The 15,020-nt window shown below is 39.6% G+C and overlaps 1 protein-coding gene across 1 annotated transcript in view; it reads right to left on the reverse strand.

Annotated features, from left to right (window-relative positions):
- The window catches only part of IARS1 (isoleucyl-tRNA synthetase 1), a 96,225-nt gene that overhangs the window by 56,992 nt on the left and 24,213 nt on the right, over positions 1–15,020 (reverse strand). The window contains exons 10-14 of the mRNA XM_062500417.1: positions 12,593–12,653; positions 10,978–11,073; positions 6,398–6,520; positions 4,760–4,851; positions 300–398 (exon numbers count right to left, since the gene is read on the reverse strand). Coding sequence (XP_062356401.1) covers positions 300–398; positions 4,760–4,851; positions 6,398–6,520; positions 10,978–11,073; positions 12,593–12,653 — 471 coding nt within the window. The remainder of the gene's footprint in view (positions 1–299; positions 399–4,759; positions 4,852–6,397; positions 6,521–10,977; positions 11,074–12,592; positions 12,654–15,020) is intronic.

Genomic DNA, 15,020 nt, shown 5'->3' on the forward strand with positions numbered 1-15,020 from the left:
TCTCCTCTGGAGTTTCTCTCTTGCTGAATTTTTTAGGTTTGCATAATATGATCGGAGGGCACTTTTAATGATCCTGTAGTGTATTTCCCTGTGAATTACTAGGAAATATTCAACCTTGATAAAACCGAGATAAACCACTGTTCAGAACTGGTCCCAGTAGCACTGGCTGAAAAAGAGTGGAAATATGAAGCGGAGTGAGCATAGGAACAGTGGAACAGCTCTGGGGAGTTCCAGCACACATTCCCTACACCCCCAACTCCAGGGAAAGGAATAAAACAGACTTCTGCAGGAGACATTACCAGTAGCACTGGGCATTATTCTCCAGCAGCTTCTCCACCATGTGCTCCACCCTGACAAACCAGCTGGGCACAGCTTTGTAGATCAGTGGAGTGTCTGACCTGTGCAGGGAAGAGAATAAAACAAACAAAACCATTTTTAAATGCTACATTATTTATAAAGTGATCTTTATTTTTGAATATGACAGCCCCCTTTCCACAGACTGAGCTCACTGCTGCTGAAATACTACCACAGTTAAAGGTTGGGGTCTGTTTGGTTTGTTAAATTACATCAACTGTTACACTTATGTGAGCTACTATTTTGAAATCCAGTCCTGGAAAAAAATTTTACAGCCTTCAAACCCAGTAATTCAAGGAATTTGTAAAGCAAGAGCAATCATGAGAATGTTCAAATGATACTTGAATTTGAAATTTGTGCTCCTACATAGTACAACATTATGAACTCCAGTAACTATTAAAATGAGTCATATTTCAGTCTTCCATATGAGCTCATTCTGCATAATTTTTAATGTGTATATGAGTCTGAAAAGCTAAGGAACATTATGCTTTGTTTTTACTGTTCGCATTTAAAATAATAATCACAAATCTTAGAGAAGTAACAGCACCCAGGGTTAACCAGAAGTTCCGTTGCAGGAGCAGAGGGAAAGCAAGAAATCCAGACAAGCATATAAAAGAAGTTTTAAATATATCTTAACATATTCCTTACTTCAATAAGCAATAAATGAAAATTCATACAGGAGGAGAACAGTTTCACAACGTGGGATTGCTTAGAAATGGAAACATGATTGGTCAGAGCACAGATTGAGCAATTTCCTAAATTACTTGGTAAAATCAGTATCTCCAAGCATCTGGCTGCAGTGTCCCAACCCAGTCTCCGATTTATCCATTCCATAATAACTGTTTAAAGTCTTGAATAACTGTTCAGGCAGCACATCCTTCTAAAGGAACCTGGGATTCAACAGCGGGCACAGGCCACCATTAGGAGCTCAGACATTTCTGATCTTTCACATCCATCCTATTATTCCATTACAAAGAGGGAGGAGAACCCTAGGGCATAGGATCTGTCTACGGGTACAGAGGATGAAACAACACTGAGACAACAATCTCATTCTCCTTTAGCATCAAGCCACCCCACAAAATGTTTCTTAGAATATTACTTCTGTTTAAGTCACTTCGGTTCAGAACTTGGCAATACACAAAAATCCACCAAAGATCCTGAGAAACTACTGTTATTTCTCATGTGCAGTCAGCACTACAAACAGCCAAAGTTTAATTCATTTTACTTATATCCACAGCAAGATCCCATTTGAAATCCACCAACTGCTTCAGATTATAAGGCAAATTAAAATTGCTACTGTGCCAGCCTTGCTAAAGGTGCACCTGCCTGACCCACAAAAGAAAGAAAACCCACAGCAAATGTTGCTCAGACCTTAAAAGCTGAACTCACAGTGCACAAAGCCCAATAATAAAAAACACAGAAAACTGAAAAAAAAAAAAAAAAAGAAACAGTGTTTCTTTTAACACTGTATTTCAGAAGACATTTCATTTTAACTATAACCTCCATGCCTCAATGCCTCCCCTTTAACACTTGAGTGTTAAAGTATCTATAACCTGAAAGGAAATGATGACATCTCAAAGTAGTAATAATCATGTAGTTGTGTCCTAGCTATTAAATGCAATCCTACTGATGGTTTGCTACGCAAATTTAAGTCCTAACAACTAAAACAGGGAACAGTTCAGTTCACACAGCAACAAGATCCCAGTAAAAAAGAAAGCATTCCCCTAACTACAAGGTGTTTTGATTTCACTGAGTATCTTGTTTCAGACATGCTGAAAAAATGATGAATTGCCATCACAAGATCTTGAATAAACTAGAAACACAGAGAACAAAAAATTGGTATTAAAAATTTCTCACGTGATCTTAACATGTTGGAAAGGAAGGTTGGGACAATTGTGCACCCCAGCTCAGGGAGGAGAGAACAGCAGGTGGGGCTAGCTGCAGACAGATCCAGGGCACCAAGTGGCTTCAGGCAGGGAGGATCCATGACAAAGTCCAAGCAGGGAAACCATTTCCCAGGCTCTCCACCCAACACTGAGGTTATAACACCTGATAACCACTCCCAGAACCCACAGAGCTCTGCTCCTCCTACATGAAGCCAACAAGAAAGGAGAGAGGGCAAATTTTCAGGGAATATTTGGGCAATACTCCCTGAATATTTTTCTTCTGGCTGTACTACAAGCAGTGACTCAGCAGGAGACTGCAGAGAACAAAACGCATCTAACCCAAGCAGTGACACCTCCCACATTTCTGCCCCTCGATTGGTGAGAAGGTTGAGGAATCCAGATTCAGCTGGATTTTACTGTAGAATCAAGTGAGAAATGCCTGTTGTTGGGTTTTGTTTTCCATCAACACAAGGGGAAAACCACCCAGACAGAACTTAAAGTCTGATGCTTACAAAGCTCCTGCCTAACCATTCCTCTCTGTCCCAAAGTTTCGTTCCCCTTACAGACAGATCCTTTAGAAACACATCAGAAGAATCAAATCCCATTAATTGTTACCTTGTTTAGTTTTCTTGTAATTTAGGAACCAAATGATCAACAGAGCCTGTTCTAAAGATGCTTCTTGGCTTTGCCTTCACTGGCTTGGAAAAGTCAAAGCTCCACATCTGCCAGTGGAAGAGTTTCCCAGCATTGTTCCCAAGGAATGGCAAGCAGGAGCTGTGAGGGACACTCCAGCTGTCACATCCAACAGCTGCTGAACTGCTGCCCACGCCACACTGGCTCCCAAGATCTCACACAGCTTTGACCAATACCCTCCATTTTCAGCAGATCCAATACATACAAATTCTAATTGAAAACTATCTACTGTGTCCTTACCAAGCTGTTGTGTTTTTCGTATTTTAAAAAGTTTTAGTTTTGTCAGAAAATTACTACAGAGTAGGACCCTGATTTCATGATATGCAAAAAAAAAGAAGGCAAATTTCTCAACATCCCAAGGATGCAACAACTGCTTGGTTTCAGGGAAAAGCTGTAGTACATTAAGAAAAGTCTGATTTTAAAGTTTTCTTACATTAATCAAAGTAACTATAACTACATTCAAAGTTAAGAACTCCTCTTCTACTTTTAGCATATTCCAATTATGGTTTGATTTGTGATGGCAGTGAAATGAGCTTTTCAAGTAGAATCCATTGTTCAGTTCTTCCCACCGGATAATTTGCTGCTAGGTGCTGCCTGAAACTTATCATCAATCAACAAAAATGTCAACAGAGTGGCAGGATTAAGGATCTTCTACAAAATCAGCACTTCTACATCCCTGCTCTCAGAAGGCCAGGACTGGATATTTGAGCTGCTACACAAGAAAAACACAAGCGTTGCTTGATTTTAGGGCTGACATTTTTCAAAAACTGTCCCAAATCATAAAGGATGTAGCACTTGAAAAGTAATTCCCCTTCTTCCTCTAGGCAGCTGCTAGAAACAAAGCAATTCTGCTATTCAAGAGCAAGCAAAGGTTATTTTTGCTATAAATTAAAGATAAATGTACCCTGCTAGAACACTTCACCTGGCAGAGTCAGAGCCAGAAAGAGATGAGCTTTTATCAGTTATTTCAGTACAGGTGCTGTATACATCAGATAGGACTTAAAATCTTCAAGCCATTTCAGAAAATTAAATTAGATATTTTAAGTGTGTCTGTGCTCATAATAAGAATTTAATACTCTACTAAAAGATTAGTGAAGATTTTTTTTTTAATTTTATATTGTTTGGTGACTTTTTACAACAGCAATTGTGGAAATTTCAAACCAGGGAGCACACTAATAAAAACAAGCCTCATTTCTAGATTAAAGCTGTCTAGTCTGTATTCCTCAGAACCAAACTTTGTCTTTTCACTGATAATGAAGGCCCATGGAGAATTCCATATGGAGACTTCCCCAGAGACAGCCACCTAGGGAGGCTTCCACACACTTCTTTCAAAGAAAAAAGTCATCTTACAAGGTTTAAAAGAACTGTATTTAGACATTTTACTCAATACATACAAATCTTTAACATAAACATCTAAAGACCTTCTGTGTTATACCCTTTGAATTGTATCAAAGTATGTACCAAAAAATCCTTTCCCATCACTCAGCTGCTTAAAAAATAACCATTTTTTTACAAGAGGTGGTTAGTTAGGAGTTCTACACCAAGAAATGAGCAACACAAACTACAAAAACACACATTTAAAATTATAAATAGAAACTACATTTCAGCACTACACCTAAATTCATCAGTTTTATGGTGAAAAAAAAAGAAAAATTCCTTGAGGACTAAACCAAAAACTGAAGCTCTCCTAAATTGATAATCTCGGTTTGGGTTCCTTCCAGTTTTGTTAGGAAAATTAAGTAAGGGAGGCGGAACATATGGGAGAAAGCTGAAGAACTTCTCTGTTAGAAACCTCAGCTCAGAGGCAGGTACAGGTATGTGCTTACCTCCAGCAGAAGGGGTAGCTGTGCTGGAAGGTGGTGCTGTGGATCAGCCGGCCCTTCTCCTTCAGCCATCTGATGATGTGCTTATCTGCATCCTAAAAACACATATTTTCCTTGGAATACACATTTATACATACTTCACTCTATAAGCTACTACAGGATTTGTCTCAGATACTCTAAAAAAAAAAAAAAAAACCAAAAAACCAAAAAAACAAACAACAACAAAAAAAACCCACAAAAAACCCCCAAACAAACAAACAAAAAAACCAAAAACAAAAAAACCCCACCACCTATGCATAACCCAGCATTTACACTCACACACACACAGAAAGTTTCTATCCAGTTTATACATTTCCTGCAGGGGCACTGTAATACACTAAATTTGCAAAGTTAATTGCTCTCCAAGCCCTGTTTATTTAGTGTCTCCAATTTGTCTCTGCTAGGTGGATAAATTAAAATTTATAAATTAAAGGATCTGTCCTTTTTTTACACTTAACTCTCTTTCCACATATACACAATTTTGTGTAAAATTCAAATTTTCTGAAGCACCAATATAAGCCAGAAACCACATGATTTAATATCCTAATGATTGAGTGTTCTAGTTTTGTGGCAGGAAATCACACCATGCTTTTTACTTAATATTTAAACTTCCTGATACCACATTCTTCCAAAGTGACTAATTTCAGAATTTGAAGCATATATCACAATACCTCATTAACTAACTGGGATTTACATGCTGAGCTGGAAGTGAAAGCTGTATATTGATCATTTAAGACAATCTACTGAACATAAAACTGTCAATACAACATTAAGGAAAAAATATACAAATATCTAGGAGTGAAAAATTCACTATCCTAAGAAAATTTTCCAAGAGCCTTAAATTCAGATTTCCACCAGCAAGAAGCTAAACATGGAGCCCCCAGTGTCATCTTATTTGCCTTAATGCATAAAGCAGGAAGGAAAGACAGCTGACTGAATCCTCAATTTAATTGAAAATACTTTAAAATCTTATGTTGCATTTGTTTACAGGAACATTAAACTGTAGCAGCAGGGCTAAAAGCAATTTCTTTTCTCAGGACATAGAATTCATGAGGCACTCCCTGCTAGGGAGTTGTATCTGCAGCAACATGGAATTCCTGTGGGTTCATTTTCCAGGGATTCTCTTGCATTTACTGGCAAGTAAATTCTGCAACACAGCCCACAAGTGGAGGAAATGACTGGATTTCTCCCTTCCAGTGGGTCACATTACATTAACTGGTTGGGAGAAACTTAATGATGGCACCTGGGAATTCAGAGTCATCCAGAGGTGAGGGATGCCCTGCACATGTGCCCGGACACTCTGAACATGACATTTGTGTCAGGAAAAGGCACAGAGTGAGAGTCTCTCTGGAGTAGCTGCTAACAAGATACTCAGCTGCCCTCTCACTACAGATACACAACATTACTTGCATTTCAACTTTTTTCTCAGCTCCTGAATAAACAATTCCAACCTTGTTGCAAACATTAAAACACATTTTAATTTATCCAGATACCAGTCACACATTGAAAACAAGCCCACACAGGGAAAGAAAAGAAAGCTTCTACCATATATAAAATGTATCTTGAATAAAGTAGTAATCTACTGTCTCTAGGCCCACTAACCTTCACATACTGCCCAACAAAGTCAGCCACTTCTGCTGTGAAACAGCCTGATGCATCAACAGGACACACAGGCACAGAGTCCTTCTTAATGACATTAAAATCCATGCAGACTCTGTAATCATCCTGAAAAAGAGACATGCACCAAACTGTAAGAATACAAAGTACTGGGAAAAATATCCATCCCTTCAATCAGAAATTAAATATTAAACAGAAAATGTGATGACTGGACAAGAATAGCAAAATACTCAGCCTTCACTAATCCCAAATACTTATGAGAAAGTCCTGTTTTATAGTATTGTAGTTTTATTAAGGCAGAAAATTATGATTTCTTCAGACACTTACCTAGTATAGGGGATATGTGCATGTTTTTCTGTGCACATCAAAGCATACACACACACATTATTTTATGTGTCTGAGTATACACACACAGTCATGCAGTGAACAGCTTCAGGCAACCACTGCATGGTAAGAGAATTGTCAACCACTCTATCCTGCTCCTGTCCCAGCCAGAGCCTGGATCTGCCCAGCTCTCCAGGCCCCACAGCATTTTTCAGAAAGGAGATTGTTTTAATCAATCCAGTTCTGGCATTTCACATAAGCAGTCCCATTTTCTGAATGTCTTAATGATCCAAAGCCTTTAAATCTGTATTTCTCAATCTTTTTTGGCCCATGGGCAATGCTACTGACTAAGAACTACACATGGACAACATCATAGGTTTTGTTTTTCCTGGCGAGACTTCACTTAAATTTTTAATTTCCTCTAGCAGTAAGAGAAGGAGGGAAAAAAAAAAAAAAAAGAAAAAAAACCCAAAAGAGTTGCTTCAGACTTTCCTGAACATGACTGAACAATAATGGCATCAGAGAAAAGATTAAAACAAAATTAGTAGATGGATAGAAAAGTTCAGATTTTACCTTGAAGTCTGAAGTCACAGTTACAGCAATGCCTTACAGGATAGACAGCAGCTGTTTCACAGGAGCTGCATCTAAAGCACCCTCTCAGCCTGGCCAAGGACATCCCACCAGAGCCAGTGTGTAAATAAATACACATTTCACAGGTTACTGCTCCACAGCTCCCTGAATCCTCCTTCCCCAGCCCTAACCAGCACAGCTGAGCCAGCTCTGCAGTGCCAGGGCAGCACTTCCATGTCCTTTGTGGCCTCATCCTGTCCCTTCAGCTGTCCCCACTATCCCTGTGGTTCCCAGCTCCCCCAAGCCAGACGTGCTGTATTTTACAAGGATGAAACTCATCCACAGACAGGGAAGCTGGCTGCTTCATGGACCAAATCTTTACACATAGAAACAACAAATCCCTGTAGCTCCAGTACTCCCAGCAGAGCACAGCCTCTTCCCCTGCCCAGCAGCTGCAGAAAGCATCACACAATTCTTCACCCTGCACTGGGTCACCCAGCTCTTGCAGTCAGGATGTGGCTGAGATGAGCCCCTTCTCTATTGGCCTTTCCTCAGCTGTTACTGCTGAGGGACTGGGAGCTGTGGGGTTTAAAGCACGGACCAGATGACAGAGCTGTCAGCCCTGATTTGGCAGTGAGCTGTTAAAGGCTTTGAAGCAGCAGCCAGCACAGACTGTAAAGCCTGGCACACTCACAGCCCTGCTAAGGCAGCACAACAAGCCTTGGCCCCGGCAGTCCCTTGCCCAAGAGGTGCTTCAGCTCCACTTGAGAACTGCTGCAGCCAAGGGTACACGAAGAGCTCTGCTGCTCTGCCTTTCTGCAGTCACTCCTTGCTTTTGAACAACTGGAACATGAAGGGAAGCTCTACAGAATGAGCTGCCATTTGATTTAATGAAGATTTCCTTCAGTAACCAGGAGGCAAGAATATATTCAGACAGATACAAAGAATCCACAAGTGCTAAGCTTAAATAAAAGCTAAGACCAACATCAGTTTTTTCCAGGTTAGGAGTTACAGTGTCCACTCTTGTACCTCAAAATCCCTCAAAAGATTACACACAGAAGTTGTAATATACAAAATTAATAAGTAGTAACTGTTAAACAGCTCATTTGTGAGAAATCAAAAGCTTTTTAATGTGAAATTTTAACATAACAACAGAAACATGAAGTCAAATGTTTACCTTCAGCACCTCATAGCAAAAACCAACATCACTTTTGCCAAAAGTGTCATGTACTGAAAAAAAAGTGCATCAGTAACAGATCTATGAAACTTGTGTGTCACAGTCTGAGCAGGCACTAGAAGTATAGCAGATTAAAAATTTGTATGCAAATTCAAGTGTTACTAAAGCTTTTTAAATTGACTGCAGGTACATCTACATACGATGAAATGACTGAGCAGCTGAATTTTAGTGTCATGTTAACCTGGAGGCACAATGAGTTTACAGTGTTTTTAATAGAGGTTTGTCTTGTTCTATGAGCTTTAATTTTGATGTCTTTTGAACTGAAATAATAGAGTGCTCTGATATGCTGTGGCACCTTGTATTTGGCAAAGGCATCACACAAGACAATGAAACTACATCTGGAACTAAATGAAGGTGAATTTTTATTTTCATTTTTTTTGGAGAAGGATACATTGCTGAGGTATCAGCAATACAGAACATGTATCAGTAATTAAAGAAAGAAATAAAATCCTGACTTTCCAACTTTATTTATCAAAGGGACTCATGTTGATGGGAAGGAACAAAGACTCAAGGCTTGTTCGGAAGGACTGTTCTCTGCTTCTTCTCCTCTGAATGTCCTGGTCCAATTATTCCTTTTCTATTCACCTTCAACTCAACAGGAAGGTGCAGAGGAGCTGATTAACCAGGAAGATAATCCTGTCTGCCACCATGAACCATCTCCCTTCTTTCATCTAAGCCCGTCTAAAGGCCCACATGCAATACCAACAGTACTGTACACAGAGCTACTGTATAATAATGAAAGCCTGAACATACACCAGGATCTCTGTGAGCTTTTCGGAACAGAAATAATCTGGGGGCTGTCAAAACTGAATTGCATGCAGCCCAAAAAGAAGGCAGCAGCATTAAATGCAACATACACTATGCACTTTCCTTCTGAAGGCAGCGCAGCCCATTGACTCAGGCCCCTGTACCAAAAGTTATCTACTCAAACCTCTCCTCAGCTGATGACTGCAAGGTTTTATTTGTGATGTCTGTGCACTTTTTCCTCACATAATGTTTTATGTAATATTTTTCTTTGTGAAGCATTTAACTGTTATTCTCAGATTTTTTCCTTAAAAAATGCTTTACAAGTAATTGCTGATTTCCCAGGAGAGAGAGAGAAAAATATTTTTTTCCTCTGTGTTTAAAAAACTCAGTGGGCTTATTAAAGAGAAAATCAAATAAAAGAGAGCATATAATCCTTGCTCTAAGAGGCCAATCAACTTTTCTAACAAGCTGTTTCCAACAAGTTTAACTGGACTGTGCAAATACACAAACCACTCCTAGAGCAGCCCAGGGAAAGCCACTTCCAGGGCTCCTTTCCTGCTGGAGCCTCTTCCTTTCCTTCCCTCCATCTCCCACAGCAAGAGCTCCTGACTCTAAACCAACTGTCACCCCTTTGCAACATCCAAGATTCGGCTCCAGGGGAGAGTTTGAGGAGCAAAAGTGTGACAGGATTTATCTTCCTGAGGACACTTGACCAGCCACCACCATTTTCTTTATTAACTGCTAACAAACCTCACTCTAATTTTCTTTATTCAGAGCTATATTAAGCTGGAACATCTTTTCATATCAATGATCATCCTGACAAGGGAAACACCACCACAATGGATGTACCCTTCAGAAAAATGCAGGGAAAAAAGGACAGAAGAGGATGGGCTATTTCACATGAATACAAAAAGGCCTGTTGCTAATGCCAAGTTACTCTGGAAATTATGACAGAGCTCATGGTCCAGGGATTGCTAATTGCTAGGCACTGCAAGTTTTTTGAGGGCATCTTTGGATAATGGCTGAAGACAGGACACTCTACAAAAAGGACAATGAGACAAAACTAGTGCATGTAATTCAAGTGTCTAAAAACTGAAATTATTAAATCCATGACAAATTATTCCTCTTAGCCTTAAAAAAGAACAGACTGAGGGAAGGGACAATAAAGACAGAAAAAAGGGAGTGCAACAAAATCCTTTCACACCAAGGGATAAAGTCTCAGGACAAAAGCAGTGAAAGCATTTTCTCATTCTCTAAAAGCCCAGTGAGTAATGAAATTGAAACACTGAAGAGGGGCAATGTGCTGAGCAGAACTGCTGCTCCCAACCAAAATTATCACTTAGCAAAGCCAGTTTTCACTGCCAATGCCACAGATGAGCCCTTCTCAAAGCTCTAACTTCAGACTCTGAGAAAAGTTGAGATCAATGACACACAAAAAATACAGTGGTGAGTTCAGCTCACACACCACAACACAAACCAATGTGAGGGACACAAAACATCTCCAGTCTATCACAGGCACTGAGTGGTAGAGCTCATGAGAATACAAAGCTACATGATATTCTCACATTTTTAAGCAGCAAATGGGAAGACTGTTTATCAATCACACTGAGAGAGTGCCAAGGAGCTGGAAAGCCAAGTAACATGTGCTGGCCAAAATGAACATTACAGATGTGTCGTTCACACTTACAGCACCAAAATAAGGAGCCTGATGGACAACTCCTGTGCCTTCCTCCTCCTTCACATAACCATCCACTAGCACAGTAAAGGCACCTTGTTCTTTGCACTGTAACACAAAATATGGGTTTATATAGATATATATTTACACACAGAGAGCAAAACAGTTGTTCAGAACCTGGCAGAGCCACGAACCACACAAAAGAGGAAAGAACTGCATCAAAAATCAGTGACACAGTAAAATGTGACATCCCTAACATGACTTGACTTCCCATAGCCCCAACACCTGTCTACTTCATTTAAAGAGTGTCAAGTGTGATTAGATCTCACTCCTCTCCAGAAGGCCTCCAAGTCAATTACTCTTCCAGCCACAGATCTTCACACAGTTCTGTGCTTAACACACTGCAAATCAATACACTCCTGAACCTAAGGACACAATCAAGAAAGGTACAGAAGTTCCCCTGCAGTTTTGTATATCCCCTACACCTCTGAATTAAAAAAGAAGTTTGCTTTGATAGTCACACCTTTGTCTTATTTTGTCCAGAGTAAGAACATGGTAAATACCAATGAGAGAAGAGAAAATCCAGAAAAAATCTGCTAAGAAAATATATGACAATTTGCAGTGTGTTCAGTATACAGATAATGAAAAATAAAGGGTTATTTACTATTCCTTAAAACAAAAATAGTAAAAAAAATATTACCGCAGTCATGGATTAACCAAATATGTTACAAAAAAACTAGGTTTAGCTTGTTCTGAAAGGAGATATTTTGAGGTAAGATCTCCATTCTAAATAAAAATTGTAGATGCCCCCATCTGCTCCTTACAAATACAGAAGTAGTCACAAAATTTATCCATTCCAAACCTCAGATGCACAGCCCAGTTTTCCCGATTCAGCTGTGTTTGACTTTCCTCTACAAATATCAGACCTTGCTCCCTACAGAGGTTTTCTTTCCCACCCTTGCTGACTCCTGCACATCTTTTAGAACAAAGTGTCACAAATGACCAAATCCCTTACAGGAGTTCACAGCTGCCTGGCCAGCAGTGCTATACCTCTCCTCCTTGAAAAATGTAATCAGTTTTTAATCACATTAAAAAAAAATAGTAAAACTCTCTATGCACTCTCCTATTGCTATATTCTCTTATCTATGATGTCAGACCTAATGCACTGCCTAAAAGCTGCATCCAGATAAATCTGATACATTAGTAGGTTTTTAGCAAAGGCTTTTTAACTCTTAAGTGGGAAACATGAGACATCTGGTGATTGTTATCCAAAGTCAGTCACTACCTTGGTAAGACAAAGCTTCTGGACTTAGGATGTAGACAACACTCACCACATGACAAAATGAGAGAATATTTGTTAATATGTATTGAAGTTTCTCTGCAATCTGAAATCAAACTTCTTATCTATCATCCAGTGTTTACCCTGAGTATATTTAAAGGAAAAAAATTAGAGAAAAAAGTCAACACTGTTTTCCAAACTTTCACTAGGATTTTAAGGTATTTTAATCCAACCTGGAGTTTGTTACTAGAACCTAAGATCTTTTTATAATATAAACAAGGAACACTCAGAATGGATTTTATTTTTGTCTTTATACCCTGTATCAAACACCAAACTGGTTCATCTTACCTGAATAAAATATTCAAAGAGTGGTTTGTATTTCTTGCCTTTAAGAACAATACCAGGAAACCTGAGGAGAAAGATGTACAAGAACGTAAATTAACAATCTGAAAACTGCTTTTTTTTTTCCTATTTGCTTCTTCACCTCCCTGACAGAATTTTGTTTCAGAAAGTGAAAAGAATTTTCTTAAATTTACTTCCCACCTCTGTGGTAACTTGGACTTGGGGAACAAAAAATGTCTTTTCATGTATCTCTGCTACCAGTCAACAACTTGTACCTGACAGACTTCAATCAATGTAAATTAATAAAGGAATTAAGCATTAATGACAAGCTCCTTATGGTAAAGCTGGACGAGACTCTTCTGGATAAAACACAATATTCATATCAACAAAGCCCTAAAGCTCAGCATGTCCAAGACAACTAAACAATGATCCAAAACACCTGAAGTTTTATGTACAGAAGATTGTGACACAGGGTATTGCAGCCTATAAAGCTCAGAGGCCTCATTCCTTATTCTACAACTGGGATCCAAACTCTCCACAGGCATCTCAGGGAATGATCCAACACAGACAGGACCGGCTGAGGAACCAGCTGAGCCAGACAAGAAATGTACAGCAGAGATAGAGCCTGGAGGTCTGGCTCCCTTCAGCCGTCTGACAGCAGCTGGCAAAGGCAGTGATTATCTCGGGATTTGCAGATCAGAACTCTTCTGAAAGTGCTTAAATCGTCCAATTTCGGGGGGAAATCAGCTAAAACATAACTTAATCTGATAGATGAACTGGCTCTCTGACTGTGTCCCAGCTGTGGTCTCTCCCTACTCTGTCCTTGATCTACAACTTCCAAACAATGGTCAAACCATAAAACACTTGACTCCTTCAAAGTGGGGGTCTCTTCAAAGCTGTTTCACTGCACAGGAAGGACCTGGAGCAGCATTTACTGCCAAGTTCAAGAGCATGACTCCTCAGCTCAGCACACACAATATCCTCTAGGAATACAGGAGATTTCTATTTTAAGCCTCAGCTTTGCAGGTGGTTTATATGTTTTTATATTACAAACAGCCTTAGGAATGGTTGAGGTGCTTAATCAGGATCAGATGAGAGAAACGCATCCCAGTGCTCAATCACACAGATGTGGGAATGCTCAGATACAGAATGTGAAGCACCAGAATTGGCTTAAAAAAAAAAAAAGTAGTTATATTCTTATTTAGCACAAGTCAGAGAAAGGTAAAGGTTGCAGATCACATTCCTGATTTTCATTTTGGGATCTGAAATACTTTGTTTGTCAAAGTCCTGAACTTCAGGTTGAAAATGTATACAATGGTGCCTTCTTGTGACCTAAATTATAATAGTAAGACTTGTTTAAAAGCACTTCAGCAATCCTTCATTCTCAGGAGATCGGGAATATCTGGTTTGGATTCTTTAGAATCCAAAAAGAGACAACAAGGGAAAACAGTGTGAAGAAATGAAATGCTTAATATGCCAAAGGGCTGAAATCTAACACAAGGGGACGGAAATGCTCAACAATCATATCCTATTTACCACTGTTAAATAAAACAGGAAGCCACTGGATGGAAACCTGGGGTAATATAGCCAGAGCAATTCATGGGAGCAAAGCAGCCTAATTCAGGGGACTTCAGACACTGAACATTTTCCATCATATCATTCCCTGACCTCAGCCTGATGCCTGGTATAGACTAAGTTGCATCATTTTCTCCTCAAGGCCTGACTGCTTTTAAATTCAGAGGAGCATTTAAAAGTGAGCTAAAGGAAGGAAAAAAGTTAAGAGCAGAAGTGGTGAAATTCATTTCTATAAATTTAGATACTCATAGATCTAAATCTTTCATAGATCCATTCAACCACCAGCTACCTTTTAATTGTCTCACATTTCACATTCGAGAAAATTAATTATTATGTAACAGAAAAACTAGAGCATGACCAAAAAGCAGAAAAGAAACCAGCTTGAAAAGAGACCGTAGCACTAATACAAAAAGAATTAAAATGTACTGCTCTACAAAGAGATTTGCTAGCAGCCTTAGAGATAGGCAAAGGTTAAAAAAAATTAAAATTTTAAAAATAATCAGAGACTGGGGAATGAGTGGTGGTGGTGTTAGAAATACCATTAGTCAGGGGCATAAATACAACACCTGGAATGTGTATGACTGCCTTAATGAGCAGGCTCTTCACACTTCTGATGGAGACATGTTGAGGGTTAGTTCTTTCTTTTTTTTTCCCCTCTGTGGAATTTTCCCCATTGTCATGCTAAGAGACCTGTTGACTGGGCCCTGGTGACAAGGGGGAGGGGACGGGAGGGAAGAAGCCCCGCGAGATTCAAACAGCCAGAAGTGGAAGCGGAAGGCTGGGCCTCGGCCCATTTCCCCCGCGGAGTTCGGACGAGAAGGACGATCGCCGCCTCTCCTCCATCCCAGCGTCGGGAAAC

Source organism: Cinclus cinclus, chromosome 12 (genome assembly GCF_963662255.1).
Source record: "Cinclus cinclus chromosome 12, bCinCin1.1, whole genome shotgun sequence".
NCBI classification, from domain to species: Eukaryota; Metazoa; Chordata; class Aves; order Passeriformes; family Cinclidae; genus Cinclus; species Cinclus cinclus.